The 22,020-nt window shown below is 38.0% G+C and overlaps 1 protein-coding gene across 4 annotated transcripts in view; it reads left to right on the forward strand.

Annotated features, from left to right (window-relative positions):
- Positions 1–22,020, forward strand: part of senp7 (SUMO specific peptidase 7) — a 190,703-nt gene that overhangs the window by 98,104 nt on the left and 70,579 nt on the right. For 3 of the 4 annotated variants that reach the window (XM_039744831.1, XM_039744834.1, XM_039744833.1), the window contains 3 exons: positions 1,508–1,627; positions 13,171–13,182; positions 21,312–21,345. In XM_039744831.1, the coding sequence (XP_039600765.1) occupies positions 1,508–1,627; positions 13,171–13,182; positions 21,312–21,345 (166 nt within the window). The remainder of the gene's footprint in view (positions 1–1,507; positions 1,628–13,170; positions 13,183–21,311; positions 21,346–22,020) is intronic. The other variant, XM_039744832.1, reaches the window with a different exon arrangement.

Below are 22,020 nucleotides of genomic sequence, written 5' to 3' on the forward strand. Positions count from 1 at the left end.
AATATTTGTTATTTCTGGAAAACTTTTACTTTTCTGATTAACTTTTTCATCAGTCTGAATAAGCACACCCTCAATAATGCCAACATTCTACCTGTAAACAGTTAAAGAGAATATGAAGAGATAATATATGGGATAACACAATCACAAAAGAATAAAACAAAACAAGAACCCAACACAAGCTCCTTATGATTGAACTGGATAAGAGTACAGTGATCCCTCGCTATATTGCGCTTCGACTTTAGCGGCTTCACTCCTTCGCGGATTTTAAATGTAAGCATATATATCACAGATTTTTTGCTGGTTTGCGGATTTCTGCGGACAGTGGGTCTTTTAGTTTATGGTACATGCTTCCTCAGTTTGTTTGCCCAGTTGATTTCATACAAGGGACGCTATTGGCGGATGGCTGAGAAGCTACCCAATCAGAGCAAGTATTACGTATTAAATAAAACTCCTCAATGATATACGATATGCTTCCCGCATGGTGCTTCGCACATTTAAAAGCTCTAACAGCCCGTATTGATTTTTGATTGTTTGCTTTTCTCTGTCTCTCTCACTCTCTCTGACATTCTCAACTCCTGACGGGAGGGTGTGTGAGCTGAGGGTCTGTTTGCACAGAGGCTGTTTGCTTAGAAGATACGGACGCTCCTGTAAAAAATGCTAAAAGACTACCTTCTCATTGATCCCTTCATTGCTGCCGCTTTATCACGGGTGCTTCATATACTGTACTTAAAAGCCCAACAGACCTATTGATTTTTGATTGTTTACATTTCTCTCCCTTTCTGACATTCTCTGCTCCTGACGGCACTCCTTTAAGGAGGAAGATATGTTTGCATTCTTTTAATTGTGAGAAAGAACTGTCATCTCTGTCTTGTCATGGAGCACAGTTTAAACTTTTGACTAAAGGGTGTTATTTTATGTCTAGAGGGCTCTAATAATGTGAAAAAACGTATTTAGAAGGTTGTAAACAGGTTTTCTATGCTCTATGAAAATATTAGATTTATAAATAAAGAATACTACTTCGTGGAAATTTGTTTATTTGTCTGGAGCGGATTAACCGCTATAAATGAGGGTTTACTGTATAACTGTGTGGAAAATATTTATAAACAGTGTGGGGGAGTTTCTAAGGTCTTAAAATATATAAAAATAACCATACAAACATATGGTTTCTACTTCGCGGATTTTCACCTATCGCAGGGGGTTCTGGAACGCAACCCCCACGATTGAGGAGGGATTACTGTAGTAGAAAATGCAGGCTAAAATACTTTTATTTTTTTTTCTCACTATTTAAGAATCATTTAGTCCTTATTTATTAGAAACATAACTGAAGGCTCAATATAATCTGACATTCATCATTAGGTGGTGATTTTTTTTGTTTTAGTGAGGTGTACAGTAAATATTTTAAACTAATAAATAAAGGTAACATGTTATTTAATTTTTGCTCTGTTATGCAATGCATGCTAGTTAGTGTTAAATAAAGATTGGTCATATATTTCTACTTAATTTTTAGGGGGGATTTATTGATTCTTGCAAAAGAAAGAATAGAGGAACAATGAATATTTTGTTGGAGTTGGAATTTAGTACAGTCCAAATTGGAAGTCTGCACGGAATGGCTAAAGGTTGTATTCAAGTAAGTGTCCTTGAAAAATATTCCCACATATATAGTTTTATCACAGTGGTGTTGGTACCAAAAATCTAGTATACAACATTTATGAAATCTCTTTTTAATATAAAATAAGTCTCTGAGTTATTACCCTGATTGTTTTGTAATAATCTGCCTTAAAGTTGATAAACTGAAAAAAAACCATTAACTACTTTAAACATATCTGATAATTAAAACAATTTAAAAGGAATGACGGAAAATGAAAAAGCAAATGAAGATTGTGGTGGTGGATAGGGTGTAATATTCATCTAAACATGAGATGTACAAGGTAGATTGACCCACTGTTAATTCAGACACAATGTAGTGATCTGTATTCACTGTTTCCTTGCCACAGAATGATGCTGGTTTTACAGATTTTTTGACCACTATGTACATTAATAGCAAAGAATCTGGAAACAAACTGTTAAGTTTAAATGCAGTGTGTATGGCAGAATTGTCAAATTCTAAATGATTGCTTGAAAAGCAAACTTGTACGGCATAAGCTTCTGTCACATCTGTGGACTAAATAGTGACAGTAGGCTGAACTTGAATTAATGCTGCAATTGTTTGTAGAAAAAAGCCACAATAATTTGGGTAATTCAGTTTTTTTCCATCAATATAATAAATCAGGTAATATTGGATATATCATAAATTGCGCAAACTCATTGATACTTAGTTTACACTACATATAAGCTTATATCCAGTTGAGATGGTTTGGAATAAACACTGTATAGTGTTCCACTGTTTTTTTTTTATGTGATCTCAAGTTGGACGGTTGGGAGACAAAGTCAGAGAGGCGAGATTGCGTTGGTTTGGACATGTGCAGAGGAGAGATGCTGAGTATATTGGGAGAAGGATGCTGAGGATAGAGCTGCCAGGCAAGAGAAAAAGAGGATGGCCTAAGAGAAGGTTTATGGATGTGGCTTAGAGAGGACGTGCAGGTGATGGGTGTAACAGAACTAGATACAGAGGACAGAAATATATGAAGGAAGATGATCCGCTGTGGCAACCCCTAACGGGAATAGCCAAAAGAAGAAGATTGTTAGGTTATCAATTGAATATTATTTATTTGTTTTTATTTATTTATGCATTTTAGGCATGAATTAGTTCTGAATAGTTCTGAATTCTTTTTAACAAAAAAAAAAAAACACAAAACAGAGCCCGGAATACTTTTTTGTCTAAGTGGAGTGATGGCAGTCAGTATTAGAAGCATGAGAGATGCAGATACAAAATCCTCTGTTTACTAAAAAAAATTGCCCATATTCATGTTTGCTTTTATTTATTTAAAAACTGCTTTGAATAAAAGTGTGCTTTTTACATTGAATTCTTTAGCATGTCAGACAAAGGTAAATAACTTGATTGTAGCAGAAAAGTTTAAATACCTGGAAATAATAATTACAAGATAAATTTAAAAAAATCCTTTAAAACAGCTTTGATAGTACAATGAAAAAAAGCAAGCATGATGTTAATATAATGCCCTTCTTCCATCTTACTTGAGCCAGGAGAATCAGTATTTTAAAAATTACCAATTTATCATTTATCTAGAGTTCAAAATGGCCATGCATGTTCAGAGATATAAAGTAGAAAGTGACACAGAGCTACCTTTCAGTTCTGGTACTGGGCTGCAAATATTCTTACAAAAAAGTATTGAAAATTAGCACATTCTTTGTATGCTCTGCTCAGTGCTCCATTGCACAGTAAGTTTTAATTTAACAATTTATTAATTATATGGAATCAATATAGGAAGCAGTTTAAGACAAAGAAGCTCATTAGTTGGGCTCTAAACATGATGATCACGTGTTTCAGCATTCTCCACTGACCATTGCAGCACTTTATTTCTGGAAGATACTAGGGATTGTAATGTTTAGAGATCCCTCTTTTGATAATGGGTTTTCATTTGGAGCCAATACATTCCAAATTTAATCATCCAACAGCACACTGTACCTTCAATTTGAAAACTTTAACAGCAATCTGCCCAGCTTCCTTGAACTTTCACCTGCATCTGTCCCTGATGTGTTACTGGCTAGTCTGGATTAAGACACCATCTCCAGGATGTCAACAAATCTTAAGAAACTTACTCCTTAATGATTTTAAGGAACAATGCAAAATTAATCTTGCAATATGATTTTCAGAAAAGGAATGGGGTTCAGGAATTCATAAAATATATTCATTGTTTATCAGGCTTGTGCTGCTTGTCGATATTATCAGCAATTGATGATTAATTATTGCTATGGAGAATTAACGCAGTACTTTGTACGCAAGCAATCAACTTGACTAAGTTCGGTCCTTCCCCATTGCCATTGCATTCCCTTTATGACTCGACCTCTCTTCCTATCCGTCACTAGTGAAGGCAAACTCCATTTCTGTCCTCTTTTCCTTGGATACTGTATGTGTCAATGATTTATTTATTTTTTTTAATATTTTGAAGTTAACATTTTCCTTTCCTGTATTTTATTCAGGGTTTAAAGAAATTACTGCATTTCAAGGGGTTCTGCGTTTTCCCTTTCAGCGAATAATAGGATTACTGACATTAACCAAAAGTACAGACTACAAATAATACCTTAAATTTTATTAATTTATCTGTATGTATTCCTGCTCTTACAGCACAGTTTTGCAGGGAGCCTATTGCATATGTGAACAGCTGGGCTTAAGAAGACAACCAACTTTAAACTATGTGCCAGCCTTTACACTTTACACGAAATTTATCAGCAAAACATGGACAAAGAAATTTTATTGGATTTCTATATGAATCCGAAAGATCACAGTCGCATTTATAGTAAACCCACATGTGACGAATTGTCAGCGATAATAATTCGAAAGACAGAGATATCACAGACAGAGTAGATAGTCGTGTATATCCAAAGGCAAAGCTTGATTCGTCATTTATGCCAAATACATCGCCACATGCCATAGCAAAACAGGATTGTCATATAATATGAAACAGATGCATTCAGTAAAATGAATAACACCAACACAATATTTCGGGTCAAAATTAGCGATACATTCCCATGTATTTAACCCACTTCTATCATCTCAACGTCTATCACAACATTAAATTATTAATGCATATGTAAAAGTTGCAGCTAATCACCTCTTCTTTATTAAATTGAATCAAGCTAAACATAGAACAGAACATATGCAAGGCCAAGGCCTCATTGGTCACGTTCAAAATTCAAATATCAATAGCTCAGACAAATTCAAAATAGGTAAAGCAGTAATAATATGATCATCATATCAGGGTAGTCCAAGAGCATTGCAATAGTTATATCATGATGCAATGGCAAAATCCAGAAATATCGGTTGGCCAGATTTCTTTCTTACAATGACATGTAATCCAAAATGGCGAGAAATCCGCAGCTTCTTGAGAACAATGCCACCGGCTACATCGGCTCTGGATATTCCCACTTTCATAAGTAGTTTGTTTTATCAGAAAGTCTTATTTTTATTGAATGAACTCGAAAACGTTGTTTGGGCAAAAAGGAGATCTTCATATGCCATTCGTATTAAAATGTTTACAGTTTCCCGTGACAATAGCTTTTGCAATGATAATTAACAAATCACAGACAAACATTTGAAGAAGTCGGTTTATTTATAAGAGACAAAGAAACAATATTCACTCACGGCCAGTTAATATGTGGCATTATCACTCTGTAAGACCAAACAAGGAATCAAAATTCAATGCGATCTTGAAGAAAAGTTCATTCCAAATATTGGTTTTACTGAAGTTTAAAAATAAAAGGTGAACATAATGCATATGTAACAATTCCCATGAAAAAAACCCACTTTAAATTGTATTTCCACAGGACCAAACCTGGGGGTTGGCGAGTGAAGCGAGCAGGGGGCAGAGCCCCCAAGTGCATATATATATATATGCTGTCGACTGGAGGGAGGTGCGGCCCCTTTTATGTATGCCCGGATGGGCTCCAGGTGCTTCCTGAGGATCTTCCGCAGACACACCCCTGTGTGGCGGAAGCACCAACTGTGTAGCTGGAAGTCCTCTGGGTGTTCCTGCTCCTCTTCCCCAGCACTTCCTGGTGTGGCGGAAGTTCTGGGCTCCAGGTTTCTTCAGGCACCGGGGTGCCGCCTGGCGGTGGCCACGTGCCCCTACATGGTTGGGCTTCCAAGCCCCTTACTTGAGGCCACCAACAAAACCAAGGCGGTTGCCCCCACGTGGTCGGTAGGAGGCATCAGGCCTCCTCTGGTCCCCTCGGGCGTCCCGGCTGGGCTCCACCCCCAGCCGCCCATGACTCTATATATATATATATATATATATATATATATATATATATATATATATATATACTGCTCAAAAGAATTAAAGGAACACATTTTAATCAGAGTATAGCATAAAGTCAATGAAACTTATGGGATATTAATCTGGTCAGTTAAGTAGCAGAGGGGGTTGTTAATCAGTTTCAGCTGCTGTGGTGTTAATGAAATTAACAACAGATGCACTAGAGGGGCAACAATGAGATGACCCCAAAACAGGAATGGTTTAACAGGTGGAGGCCACTGACATTTTTCCCTCCTCATCTTTTCTGACTGTTTCTTCACTAGTTTTGCATTTGGCTACAGTCAGTGTCACTACTGGTAGCATGAGGCGATACCTGGACCCTACAGAGGTTGCACAGGTAGTCCAACTTCTCCAGGATGGCACATCAATACGTGTCATTGCCAGAAGGTTTGCTGTGTCTCCCTGCACAGTCTCAAGGGCATGGAGGAGATTCTAGGAGACAAGCAGTTACTCTGAGAGAGCTGGAGAGGGCCATAGAAGGTCCATAACCCATCAGCAGGACCAGTATCTGCTCCTTTGGGCAAGGAGGAACAGGATGAGCACTGCCAGAGCCCTACAAAATGACCTCCAGCAGGCCACTGGTGTGAATGTCTCTGACCAAACAACCAGAAAGACTTCATGAGGGTGACCCAAGGGCCCCATGTCCTCTAATGGGCCCTGAGCTCACTGCCCAACAGCATGCAGCTCGATTGGCATTCGCCATAGAATACCAGAATTGGCAGATGCACCACTGGTGCCCTGTGCTTTTACAGATGAGAGCAGGTTCACCCTGAGCACGTGACAGAAGTGAAAGGGTCTGGAGAAGCCATGGAGAACATTATGCTGCCTGTAACATCATTCAGCATGAGCAGTTTGGTGGTGGGTTAATGATTGTCTGGGGAGGCATATCCATGGAGGGTCACACAGACTGCTACAGGCTTGACAAAGGCACCTTGGCTGCCATTAGGTATCAGGATGAAATCCTTGGACCCATTGTCAGACCCTATGCTGGTACAGTGGCTCCTGGTGCACGACAATTCCTGGCCTCATGTGGTGAGAGTATGCAGGCAGTTCCTGGAGGATGAAGGAATTGATACCATTGACTGGCCACCACACTTTCCTGACCTAAATCCAATAGAACACCTCTGGGACATTATGTTTTGGTCCATCCAGTGCCACCAGGTTGCACCTCAGACTGTCCAGGAGCTCAGTGATGCCCTGGTCCAGATCTGGGAGGAGATCCCCCACAACACCATCTGTCATCTCATTAGAAGCATGCACCGATGTTGTCAGGCATGTATACAAGAACACAGGGGCCATACAAAGTGCTGCGTACAAATTTGAGTTGCTGCAATTAAATTTTGGCAAAATGGACTAGCCTGCCACAATTTTTTCACTCTGATTTTGGGGCGTCTTTGAATTCAGGGCTCTGTAGGTTGATCATTTTCATTTCCATCAAAGCGATGTGGCATCCTTTCGTTCCTAACACATTACCCAGTCTATATCAGTATAGATATCCAGGAGGATTTCTTTTTCCCATTGAGATCTGATGTGTTTTCAAAGTGTTCCTTTAATTTTTTGAGCAGTATTATATATATATATATATATATATATATATATATATATATATATATATACATATACACACACATTTATTTTATTTTCCTCTTTTTAAATAATGATTCAAAACTGTCCATATGTTGAAGTGTCGCAAGAATAATTATCAGTAATCTAATAATCTTCTGTGGCTATTTTGGCTTTATTATTGTGCAGATTAGGCCAATAGACATTTTTTTTCTTTCTCTTTGCCCTGGAGTTTGACATATGCAGGTACTGCTTTGTCGTATATCGTAGAGGGCTTATGTGTGTGCAAGAGCTGACAACCAATGAATTCTCACGAAGAAGTACAGTGCAGCTGTAAGGAAATAGGGAAGGCATGTCTGTTTGATATCTCATGTTTGTCATTCCATGATGGATTTGAAAAGGAAATGAAAGGGCAGTGATTCTGGGTGGATTCTGCATATGTAGAAAGCCTTTCAATTAGTACCATTGTGTCAGCCAGCACAGCATTGCCTGAATGTGGTAAGCTTGCAATACTTTTGAAATGTGAAACTATGCTAAAAAAAGTCATGAGGTAGCCATGTAATTTGTCATACCCTGTAAAAGCTATCTGACATTCTCAAGGTGACGGCTGTCATTAAGTTTGACATCCCCTTTGATAAGCAATTGTTTAATGTGGGAGTAGACTCCAGATTTCTATAGCATACTCTGGCTGTTTTTAAATCTGATATGCCGATTTGAGATATTTGATTAAAGAATGATACCTGTCACCTTTATATGAAAACAGAATTGTGAATTGATGAAAAGCTAAAGCTGACCTGCACCCAATCACAATCTGTCAAAAATAAGTAATTTTGGAAAGATCACTCTTTTTTACTGGCTAATGCCCTATCCAATAAAATACAAATCACCCATTCCCGCCTGATCAAAATCAGCTGTGCAGTGGCTGTTTAGGCATGCTGTAAAGACGAAGACAGAAAAAAAAAATGAAGTATTGGAATTTAATACAAAAAATGTTGAACATTAAGTATAGCAATATGTAAACAAATACTTTAATGCATCCTTTATAGTTAGTCTTTACTTGTTGGCCATCCCAGGGCAATGCAGCATTGAAGATTTAAAAAAAATACTACACCTGCTTAATTTTGTATAAGAGAGCTTTCTTGAATAGCTTGAAATTCAACTTAATTTATGTTTTTAAAATAAAACATTTTAAAGCTATTTTCTTCTTTCCATAAAATATTTTAGAAAACCTGAAAAAAGAAAATTAATTTATTCAGCTACATCAATCTTTTTTATTAAATATTTTACTTGATTCATAATCTAAACCATTTGTGACCTATTAGAAATGGGTGTAGAAGAAATCCCACATGAAATGACTCATCATGTTTGTCCAAGAGCTGCAGCATTTTACCCCAGTGCTAAACTCCATATAAATTGTAAGCCACATGTGTGCTGTATGGAAATTTTGTAAGTAAGGAGCATCACAGGATATTTCCTCCTTTATAATTAACTAACATTGACATTTTATTAGTATTTGATGCCTTTTCCAAAATGAATTATGTTCTTCTTGTTTTACAATGACATTTAATAACCTTGTAAAAACATTTGCTAGGTGTTGAAGGTTCTTGTACAGTGCCAAGAAGAAGTATTTCTGAGTTCCTCTATTTTTGCTTATTCAGTTGATATACTGAAGGAAAAAGTTTACCAGTTCCTGTATCACCTATGTGAAAAAGTAATTGATCCATTAGTCACTTGATCAACCAATGAATCAAATTTAAATAACAGTTTACTGTTACAGTTTACTGTGACTGTGCACACCAAAGCTTTATTGGTACCAGCCCTGCTGAATCATTCCAGCAATGTGAATTTGGGTAAGAGGTCTTAACAATCAGCACACCATGCCTCTATCAAAAAAATTTAAGTAAACCTGAAAAAGAAAGTTACTATAATATATAAGTTGGGAACAGGTTCCAATGCAATCTCTAAAACCCTGGAATTCCAGCGAACCACCATGAGCGCCATCATCTCCAAATGGAGAACACTTGTAACAATAGTAAACCTGCCCAGGAGGACCAGACTAGCAAAATTATTCTAAGTGCAAAAAAGAAAACTCAATCCGGGAAGTCACAGAAGAACCTAGATGAACAATTAAGGAACTGTAGGCCTGTCTTAGCTCTGTTAATGGCTGCATCCTTGATTCCACCTTTAAAAAGGCACTGGGCAACATTGGTATCCACAGTAGAGATTTGCAAAAAACTGCTAAACACAAGGTACATTAAGTCTCATCTAACATTTGCCATAAAAAACTTGATTACTTGGGTTAAAGTTCTGTGGACTCATGAGTCAAGAGTGAAAGTTTTTGGAAGACCAAGGTCCCATTCAATTTTGCCCAAGGCAAACACTTTTCCACAATAAGAACATCATGCCCACAGTCAAACATGGTGCTGGTAGTGTGATGGTGTGGAAATGCTTTGTTGTTTCAGGACATGGGTGACTTGCCATCATTGGGGGACGTCTTGAATCCAGCTGTCTACTGAATAAAAATAATTTTATTAATGAATTAGAATATCCGGTAATCAGTCCATGATCTGAAGCCTCCAACACAATTGGGTTATGGAGCAGAACAACGTTCCGAAGCACAAGAGTAAGCTCACGATTGAATGGCTAAAAAAAGGAAAATTCAAGTTTTGCCATTACTTAATGAATGTCCTGACTTGAACTCCATTTAGACATGGTGGTGGGACCGTAAATGGACAGTTCATAGTCAAAAACCCACTTATGTAGCTGAATTAAATGATTCTGTAAAGAATATTTCTCCACAACGATGCCAAAGACTGATTTCCTGTTACCAGGAGTGTTTGCAGTTATTACAGCTAAAAGTGGCACAATCAAGTATAAAATTCTGGGTGGGGGGGTTGCATGCTCCTATCTTCTGTCTGGTAGCCCTTGAACCCGTCACTGTTGGTAATGTCACCGATGAGCTTAGCAGTGAGGCAACAACATAGCAAGGGGATGGTGCAAAAGTGTCAAGTGCTTTTATTTAAAACAACAACAAAAATAATGTTCAAATTAAATAAAGTGCAGTGTTCAAAGTTCCAATAAATAAATAATCCATAAAAACAAATGTGAAACGTGGAGGTTAAAACCAATAAATAGAAAAAGTCTTCTTAAAAACAACAAAGTTAAAATAATGCAGGAAGCAATCCTTTAAAACAACAAAGCCCGTTGTCTTCTTTTACCTGGCGGCTCCCCTGCTTCACCCATCTGGGCTTCACAACAGGAGAGTCACCTACCTGCAGGAACAGTTGCCTTTCACATGGGTCCGGTAGCCCTCCGATCCCTGGCTACGTCGGGCTCCAAACCGGACTGAGACTTGGGTTTCTTCTCCAGCGGCCAGGATGCTCACACTGGGCCTCAACACCCAAAGCCTCCTCGACTCCCGCTCCTTTCAGCGGTCAGTCATCTCCGCTACAGGTCATTCAAGCTCCATAATTACTCAGCTGGAGCGACCGCTTTCTTCAGCCCCTTGGAGTGTTGGCCAAACTCTCTCCTCGAGGTCTCACCTCCCACCTGCCTGCTCTCTCTTGATCGAGTCTGCTCTTGCTCGCTCTCCTCGCTCGCTCTTCTTCTCCCTCACACTGGCTCTCTCCACCTGCTTCCTGCCTTCTCCTACAACCTCCCGTTCTTATTCCTTTCCTTTCTCTTTTTTCTCCCCTTTAGCTGACTCGTGCTTCTATATATCAAGAGGGCATGGCAAATGTGGCAAATCAGTGGCCCCAGGAACAATCATGGATGCGGACAGTTTCTCACCTGTGTACTTAGGTGAGAAACGACCACATCGTGAATCTCCCCAAAAACTGCTTAAGCCACACAACCACCTCACCAAGCTGTGAGGGCGGTGATTATTTATTTAAAAGTGTCACTTTTACATGAGCTGTGGACCCACTACACCACAGGCAATTACATGGGTGATATAGATGTTGGTGATCTTTTTCCTTCAATAAATGAAATGATCATTTGCAAACTGTGCATTGTGTGTATCATTTTGTCTTTTGAACTATACTAATTTTTTTGTGGACATCAGAAGTAATTTAAGTTTTATGAATAGGCAAAAAGTGGCAGGAAGTGGGAAATACTTTTTCACAGCACTGTATCTCTACTGTTACATAAATAAAAACATTTTTTGTATGTATAATAATATTATACTTATCTTCTTATACTATATAATACGATACCGTGGCTGTCTGTTTGTCCAGGATTTTAAATCAGTGTAGCTCGCAAACCGTTTGAAATTTGGTACACATATACTACGCAACGTCTACTATCTGCTTTCAGGGTGATGATTGACCTCCAAGGTTATTCCTCTTTTTATTTTTATTTTATTTTATTGTAGAATCAACTCTTGGCATGGGGCAGCAGGGCAGCCGTGCAACGCATGCGTACAGGCGCCGTTCTCATCCCTACCACCTTCGCCGTCACTTCCCCTACCTCTTCATATCTTAAATCATTCTTGAGGCAGATTGAAGACTTAATTGCCAGCTTAAGTGAAAAATTAAAGAAATTGTGCTAAGTCATTGCAACACAAACATTGACTTAATCAGTTTTAACAAGAAAAGATGGCGACGAAAGAAGAGAAGGAACGGGCTGCTAGGGTGGAGAAACGAAGCAGTAGGAAGCATCGATGGCATCAACCTCTGAGCAAATGAACGCTAAACGTACAGAGAAAGTATGAAAACTATGAATGCTCAAGTGAAGCGTATTTTGGGTCATTACTGGTCTAAATATAATACATTCTAATCTTAGTTATTGTTTCAGATAAATGTCTTAATGTAATCAATATACTATTTCACGTTACAAGGTATCATCTGATGAACCATAAATGAGTGTTCAGTCTTACTGTGGAGTCTGTTTGGAAAGCAAAAGTCCATTGTACTATTTTAGAAGGTTTCTAAGTGTGACAAATTGACTCAGAGCTTTATTTTATAGGTTAACACTTTTTCACCCATAGATATGCATCTATTGGAACAAAAATATCCAAAAAGAACACTAAGATTTGGAATTTTGTAGGATAAGTGAGGGGATACTTGATTTGTTCACCTTGGCGTCCCTTTTTTAGCCTCTTGTTTGTTTTGTAACTGTGCTTAGAGTAGACACACTTGATTCAAAATTTTAGTTTTCTTATTCATGGGAAATCCAAATAAAATAAATCTGTATTTTCCCAATGCACCTTTCTTTTTTTCTGGACAAGTGCATCTGTGTCTGGGTAGAATCATAGAGTGCTTAAAATAATATTGTATGTGCTACCTGATTGGTTTTCCTAAGCAGCACCTGCTCTACCCAACCCAGCCTTTATGATTACCTGTGCTCTATATAAAAAATATACTATACCTGAAAATGTAATTTTTTTTTCTATAAAAGATGACAGTTTTATGTATGCTTAGAAAGGAAAATGTTCAAAAGATGAACAGTAGCCCTGTTTCGAACAATACAGTTTCTCAACAAATTCAGGATATGTCTGATGATGTTGAGGCGACAGTAATAGGTAGAATTAAAAATAGTAATTATTTTGCTCTCCATATTAATGGAGGTATATATTTTGCTGTTTTGCTTGTTATTGTAAGGTATTTGAATGTCAATAAAGTTGAAGTTGTATGTATTTGCTTTATTTTTCTTTTGCTTTATTTCTCTTTCTCAGAGTGTACAAGAGGTGAGGATATATTTAATGCTCTTGACTATTACAGTATCTCACAAAAGTAAGTACACCCCTCACATTTTTGTCAATATTTTATTATATCTTTTCATGGGACAATACTGAAGGTATAACATTTTGATGCAATGTATAATGGTGTAAATTTCCTGTCCCATCAGAATAACTCAACACACGGCCATTAACGTCTAAACCGCTGGCAACAAAAGTGAGTACACCCCTAAGTGAACCATGTCCAAATTGCGCCCAGAGTGTCAGTATTTTGTGTGGCCACCATTATTTTCCAGCACTGCCTTAACTCTCTTGGCCATGGAGTTCACTAGTGCTTCACAGGTTGCCACTGGAATCCTCTTCCACTCCTCCATGACAACATCACAGAGCTGGTGGATGTTAGAGAACTTGTTGTCCCATGAAAAGATATAATAAAATATTTACAAAAATGTGAAAGGTGTACTCACTTTTGTGAGATACTGTATTTTAAGGAAAAGGACATTAATTTGTCTAGTAGTTATGCACCATGCACTGACAGAGGCAAACCTATTTCAGGTTGTTACTCCGGTCTTCACCATCATGTCATGCATGTAGCCCCCCACTTAAGATGATTCAACATTTCTACTAATGCTATAAGAGCTGAATTCAAATGAAGATTCCTTATTTGCTTTTGGACAGATGTCAGCAGAGAACATAAACAGCTCACTGACGAGACACTTGCTTTTTTGTTGCCATTTACAGATTTGGTGCTGCTTGAGAGGTCTTTCTCTTCTTATACATTTATAAAAAATGTATGCGGTAATAGGTTGTATGAAGGTCCAGATTTGAGACTGTATCTTACTTCACTTAAACCTGATTTCAAAAAACTATGTGCCCTAGAACAAGCACAAGGATCGCACTGAATATTTTTTGTGTGTTTTGTAAAAAGTAAAAAGTTTTTTATAATTATTAATAAATGTATTAATAAATCAAATGTGTTCATTTTTATTGTAACTCATTTTTTGAATGTAAATATCGATGCACTGTTCATCCTATTACATTGTTTTCGATTCTCATTATTGGGCCCTAATATTTACAACTTATAAGAGCAATAAGAGCAAATAAATTAATTACAAATATTTTGCTAATATTAGGGGTACAATTTATGTAAGTGGGCTACCAAAGGGTACACAAGTGAAATTTACAGTGAAGCATTATGATACGATCAGCATTATGATTGTCAAGCAGGGTTTTCAAACTTTTTTTAAGTTGAGGCCCACCAAAACTTTGTGCCATCTTGTAAGAGCTCCCAAGGGTGTGAAATAGACCATGATCTTGGATCTCAGTTTGTGCTATCAGTATTAACACGGCATGATTGATTTGGGACAACAGTATACCTATTAAAGTAAATACAGTACACAACTGACATATACATATCTGATCAAATGTTGTGCGATATCTCAATGACAGGGGTTCTCAAACATTTTACTTGGCATACCACTCAAAAAATTGAATGTTTCAAAATACCACCATGTTTGGACATAAATTATTAGGTACTGAGCTTTTATTAGGTAAAGCAACCAAACATGATGTTTCTTTAATTTCCCCATAGCTGTATTTTTTTTATTTTACTAAGTGATTACTGATTGTTTTTGTGTGGCTGTGTTTTGTGTCAGATGGCCGGGGCCTATGCCTGGCCGGGACACCCCTTTGACATTGGGACCAGGGGAGCAGCCATGGGATGCATACTGTGTCCCCCGGAACGCATGGTGGCAGCCCTCCTGGGTTACGTCGGGGCCACAGGCGTTTGACTTCAGGGCTCAGACCTGTTTGGCTCCGTGGCCACCACCAGGAGGAGATGCACGGCTTAACAATCCTGTGTGGGCTGGAAGGCAGCCACACCCAGAAGTGCAGCCTAATTAGGCCAATTACCACCTGAAGTACTTCCAGGAGGGGTATAAGAGCAGGTTGCAGCCATTACTCGAGGTGCCAGAGTCAGGAGGAGGGAAACGAAGCTGCCTGGGAGGAGTAGTAGGAAGAAGAGTGTGTTGTGGTGACTTTCTTTTGGAATGTTTTTGTAACTGCGTTAGGCCTGTGGGACGGCTAAAGAAAAAGTAAAAACCTTTTTGTTTATTTTTATACATACCTCTGCAGTCAGTCTGTGTCAAGTCTACGCCTATAGTTTTTCTTAAGTAAAACAAATCCTTTTTTATTTTTTCAGGTAAGAATATGAACTAAAAATATCCTAAAATTGCTATACTTTTAATGTACAAAAATGATACAGTTACATGTGAATTCTGATCAAAAGAAGTAATCACAAGTTAAGCTGTACTTCAGGGCCTAAAAAGAGTAAAATATCTCAATTTGCAAGCCCAGTCCATTTCTTGGCAATACGGTTCACCTTTTAGGTTCTTCCTGTTCATGCATTTAAGGATGAAGGCACCTAAAGTTTGACAACTCTCTCTGAAGCAAAAGCTTTCCACTGTTGAATAAAACTAATAAACACTAAAACTAAGTGTCCGAAAAGTTTATTTTATTATTAATAACTGTTAACATTTGTTTTTGCTCTTAATTTTATTTTCGTTCGCTTCCTGGGTCCTCCCAGGAGTTTGCATGTTCTCCTCGTGTCTGTGTGGGCTTCCTCCGGGTGCTCTGGCTTCCTCCCACAGTCCAAAGACATGCAGGTTAGGTGCATTGGCGATCCTAAATTGTCCCTTTTGTGTGCTTGATGTGTGTGTGCCCTGTGATGGGCTGGCGCCCTGCCTGGGATCTGTTCCTGCTTTGCACCCTGTGTTGGCTGGGATTGGCTCCAGCAGACCCCCGTAACCCTGTGTTAGGATATAGCGGGTTAGAAGATGACTGACTGACTACTAACATTTGTTTTTGCTCTTAATTTTATTTTCTTATGAATTAATCTGATAATTTTTATAAGTGTTTTAAAAATGATGTCTGATGATCTTGAGCCAACCATTTATCAAAATACTACTTGAGCAAGTACACCCCAAATTTGAATACCTTCCTGAAAGGCAAGTTGAAAAGAAGGCAAAAAGAAGACAAGGCCAATGTATTCATTCTTAGAGACAGACGTATCAAAATAAAATGACTGAAATGACTGTAGACTTTGAATGCACTGCTAAAGACTGACTTAATTGACATATACATCGCTTAAATAGGCATGCATTAAAACTTGTGTTAAAACTCCGCAAATACCATCCTCAGTTGTTCATCATTAACGACTTTATAATTGTACTCTAAACAAATGTTTTTTAACTGGTGTGTAATGAGAGCCTACCAGGTAGTGCTGTATAGGACTACCTGTATGAGCGGGCAAAAGGGAAGAAGCAGCTGGAAAAATGTGTCCAAAGTGCTCACTAAGCAGAGTGTCTGTGAATGCCAAACTCCAAGCTGCTTTTTTTCCCCCAGCGTGTCTGATAGTCCCGGCCCTTTGGACAGTTTAAATAATTGTGGTGTGCCTTGGGATTTTTTGGGTTGCAAAAAGTGTGCCACCACAGAAAAACGGTTGGAAAACGCTGCTCTAATTACAATTATGGTCCCAGCATGCTAAAAAGTTCTCTGTAACAGCTATCTCCTTTAAAAACTTGACACAGTGTTTTACTTGGGTAGTTAGCGTTCCCTGCATAAATTAGCAAAAATACTGCCAACTGGATTAATGGGTAGGGATAATAATTACACTTCTGTTTCATAGAATTTTGTCATTGTATTAGGAAGGTAAACACTGTAAGCTACCTCGCAGACTGCCGAGTTAAATACAGAGGTATTAGAGACTTTTTAGGTTTTAGTGCCACTCAAAGAAAATATATTTTGCACATGTGTGATATGACATTGATTTGATCTTCTTACAGAAACATGACATGAAAATAAAGAGTGTAATTTTTAGCTTCACTACTTTTCTTTAGTATTGCCCCAGGACTACCATTAACCCCCCTTCCTCCCACATTCCTGTGTCTATCTTGGTATGTATAGATAAAGGAAATGAATACCAGTGCCACATACGGAAATGTGACAAGGAGTTGTAAAATGTGTAATGTAAAAGTTTTAAATAAAATTATTTCTTTAAAATTTTTAAAAGTAGTATATAAATACAGTACTGGATGTGTATGTAATTCTTTAACCTTAACCTTTTTGTATAATTGTTTTGTAATGTAAAAAAAAAAACAATTGCATGAAAAAAAGCACTGCCTGGCGCGATCACCTCATTGCCTGCCCTGGATGTGACAGTAATTTTGAATCCGTTAAACAGCCCACATTAATTGCAAAAATTAACCTTTAACTTTCCCAGGCCTAATTTAAATTGAATAAAATTCTGCCATAGCTAAACTGCTAAAAGAAGAAGCAGAAAAAAAGCTGCATATAGGCAGGCAGTATAAAGTACTGGTTAAGGCTTTGGACTTCAAACCGTAAAGGGCTCAGAGCCGATCCCTGATGTAATCCCACCATCATTCCTACTGCAGACCTCACTACAGTCACACTTCCCTCATAATATCCTATTCAACTATTACATACTTCTCTGCCACTCCTGACCTCCTCATACAATACCACAGCTCCTCTCAAGGGACACTGTCATATGCTTTCTTCAGGTCCACAAAGACACAATGCAACTCCTTCTGGCCTTCTCTATACTTCTTCTTCATCAACACCCTCAGAGCAAACATCGCGTCTGTGGTGCTCTTTCTTGGCATGAAGCCATACTGCTGCTCACTAATCATCATCTGTGGCTCATCAATATTATTCCTCTGTAGTTACTGCAGTCCAGCACATCCCCCTTATTCTTAAATATCGGCACCAATGCACCTCTTCTCCACTCACTTTCCATATCCAAGATTCCATTAATCAATCTGGTTAAAAACTCCACTGCCATCTCTCCTAAACACCTTGATGCTTCCACGGGTATGTCATCTGGACCATCGGATTTTCCATTCTTCATCCTCTTCATAGCTGTCCTTACTTCCTCCTTGCTAATCCGTTGCACTTCCTGATTCACTATCTCCACATCATCCAACCTCCTCTCTCGTTCTCTTCATTCATCAGCCTCTCAAAGTATTCTTTCCATCTGCTCAACACACTCCTCGCTTGTGAGTACATTTCCATCTTTATCCTTTGTCTCCCTAACCTGCTGCATATCTTTCCCAGCTCGGTCCCTCTGTCTAGCCAATCAGTACAGGTCCTTTTCTCCCTCCTTAGTGTCCAAACTCTCATACAACTCATCATGCACCTTTTCTTTTGCCTTCACCACCTCTCTCTTCACCTTGCGCCTTATCTCCCTGTACTCTTGTCTACTTTCTGCATCTCTCTGACTATCCCACTTCTTCTTTGCCATCCTCTTCCTCTGTTTACTCTCCTGTATTCCACCACCAGGTTTCCTTTTCCTCCTTCCTTTGTTCAGATGTCACGCCAAGCACCCTTCTTGCTGTCACCCTTACTACATCTGCTGTAGTTTCCCAACTGTCTGGTAACTCTTCGTTACCAACTAGTGCCTGTCTCACCTTCTCCCTAAACTCAACCTTGTATTCTTCCTTTTTCAACTTCCACAATTTAATCCTTGGCTCTGCCCTCACTCTCTTCCTCTTCTTGATCTCCAACGTCATCGTACAGACCACCATTATATGCTGCTTAAATACACTTTCGCCTGCCACCACTTTGCAGTCTTCAATCTCCTTCAGATTGACTCTTCTTAATAGGATATAATCTACCTGTGTGCATCTTCCTCCAGTCTGGTACGTAACCCTATGTTCCTCCCTCTTCTTAAAATATGTATTCACCACAGCTATGTACATCCTTTTGGCAAAATCTACTATCCTCTGATCATCTTCATTCCTTTCCTTGACACCATACCTCTTCATCTCCTGTGTTCCCTTCACCAACATGTCCATTGAAATCCGCTCCAATCACCACTTTTGTCCCTTGAGTACACTTTTCATCACTTCATCCTATTCACTCCAAAAATCTTCTTTCTCATCCATTGCCCACCCAACTTGTGGTGCATATGCACTAACAAAATTCATCATCACACATTGCAAAATTGGAGGCTAGTAATCATATAAAGAAGTGGTAATTCAAGGTGCAGGTCATGTTTGCAGGAAATATTAAGGGCAGATAATGTAAAATCAGCTTAAATGTTAGAGAAGTGCCTGGACAACATCCAGGCTTGGGCAGTGTTAGTACAGATGAAATGTATTGTAACTAAAAGTGTAGTATCACATGTATGAAGTAAAATTGTTTGAAACTTGAAAGTACATCATATGAGAAAGAACTAGGAGTCATAGTAGATTCATAACTATTACCAAATAGTGTATAGAAGCGATCAAGAAGGCTGTTACAGTATTACATTATGTAGCATTGTATTACCTTCCTTGACTTGTACTCTGCCTAAACTATGTAATGTACTGGTGAGGGCTCATCTGGAGTACTCCGCACTGTTTTAGTCTCCATATTAAAAAAAAAAATAAAAAAAGAAAAACATAGCAGCACTAAATAAAGTCCAGGGAAAAATGACATGGCTGTTTCGAGGACTGAGGATTATGAGCTCTGGGGAAAGGCTGAAGGAGTTGAACATTTTAAGTTCAAGCAAACATATATAAGAGGTGATATTATTGAAGTGTTTCTAAATTTTGAGGAGAATTAGCACAGTGGACCTCTGTTGTTACTTTAAAATACAATTTTAATCAACATGGGGACACAGTTGGAAACTTGTTAGGTGCAAATTTTTCACAAATGTAAGAGTTTTCCTTCACACAATGGACTTTAAACGCATGGGGTAAATTGCCAAGTATCATAGTAGAGAGGGGCACTTCAGGAAGCTTCATGTATTATTATTATTATTATTATTTCTGAGAATCTTGGTGAATAGGATTGGTGAAATTGTTGTGTTAAGTGGCTTGTTCTTGTTAAAATTGTTGTGTATTAATATGATACCCTGTATGTCAGACATGAATTTCATCATCCTTGGGTCAAACCAAGTTCTTTTAAATGTCAAAATCAGACTTGAGTACAAGCTACACTGCTTGAAGATTTACAAATAAAACTGTTGTGAATTGAAGCCAACAATAAAATATATTTTGTAGAAGTTGTTGGACATTTAGCCAATAGCTGGATTATTCTGGTCAAAATTTAAACCTGTTAGTTAACCACACTATCTAAATAGAGGGTCCTTACAGAGAGACAGCACTGGGCGTTTTGTTTTTTTTTTTCTTTTTTCATTTCCCTCTGGGTGAAGTGGATCTACACTGGCAAACGGAAGGTTGCCAGTTCAAATCCCATAAACGCCAGAACTGACCGTACTCTGTTGGCCCTTGAGCAAGGCCCTTAACCTGCAATTGCTCCATCCTGGCTATGACATTGATCTGCACCCAGTCCTGTAGGTAGGCCCTCCAACCTGCAGGGAAAACTTGGGGGCTGGTGGCAGAATTGGCATGCCAGCCACCATATAAAAAAAAAAATCTCCTCACACTGTTCATTCCATCTGAACTAGTGTGGTGCTAAGATGTTACCCGTTGTATGGCAGCACTCGGGTCCTAATCTGGGATCTTGAGGTAGTTTGTCATGTGTTGTATGCAGCAATGCTCTGTATCAATGCATGCTCCTAACCTCCTCCTCGTGGCTGTCAAAAGGGCCAGGACCTCCAAATAGTCCTGATTAAATTACGTCCCATGGACCATTCACTCATTATAGAAAACAGCATATTTTTGTAGCATTCTGGTGGATAATAAGAGGTCCCTTCCAACCCATACATCGCAAGACATCTGTGTACATATGTAATTAAATAAAATTTTTGACATTTAAGTTGCTCTTTCACAATTGTGGCATTTTTTATTGCCCTGGAAGTGTACATTTTTAAGTGAAGCTGTATTTATATACATTTAGAAAAACACAAAAAAAAACCCACAACTCCCTTACAATTTAGACCAGTAAAGTGCTAGAAGCAATGTGAAACAAACGCTTTAAATGATACTTTCAGAGATGGAGATTCATTGTCATTTTCTTAGTGTTGTACCTTTATTAGGCTGATATTAATTGATAATTGAGTGTAATGATCAGTGTAATAGTGAGTGTAATTACTTTTAATGTTTTGAGCATTTACAGCTTATCTTTTTTTTTTTTGACCTCACTTTTAATTTGGTTGTATCTTTTCCTTTTTTCAGTTTATGGCAGACAGCATTAGGATACCATTAAAAGGTAATGTATTCTGCTTGTTGATTTGAACCTTGGTGCAACTATAACACAAACATGACATATCAGTCTTAATTATAATTCATTCTGGAAGTTAGTAAATGGTAGATAACAAGTTAATCACTAACATTTTGTTTCTAATGCCAAGTAATAATACTATATAATTTTTAAGTTAAAGTGAAGTCTTATTTAATTTCTATAAAAAATGCAACGTTTTTTGTTGTCAAACACTGATACATTGTTCATAAATGCATAAGCAGATTAAAATAATAGTTTCCTTGTTCAGCAAATGCTTCATTGTAATTTTAATAGTAATGAACTAATCAGAGACAAGTTAAGTGTATGCTAAATAGTTAATTCATTTTAATCATATACTGCAATAAAGTCATGCAGTTATTACATATGAATGGTATATTGTTTTTTAATTTGCTTTAGAGAACACATTAGATCTATAGGTTTATTTGGTCATTGTTGCCTTATGTAAAGAGTACAGTGAAAGTCTCCCTTACAAGATGTCATCAACATGTACTATCTCACCACTCTCAGGTTCCTTGATTAGAGAGTATTTTGAAACCTTTAACTACCTTACCTTGAAACTTTTGACTCCTTAAAAAGAAAAAAAAATCTCGGGACACACTTCTCATAATTTATCGGCAAAAATTTATATAGTAAATGTGATAA

Source organism: Polypterus senegalus, chromosome 2 (assembly GCF_016835505.1).
Source record: "Polypterus senegalus isolate Bchr_013 chromosome 2, ASM1683550v1, whole genome shotgun sequence".
NCBI lineage: Eukaryota > Metazoa > Chordata > Cladistia > Polypteriformes > Polypteridae > Polypterus > Polypterus senegalus.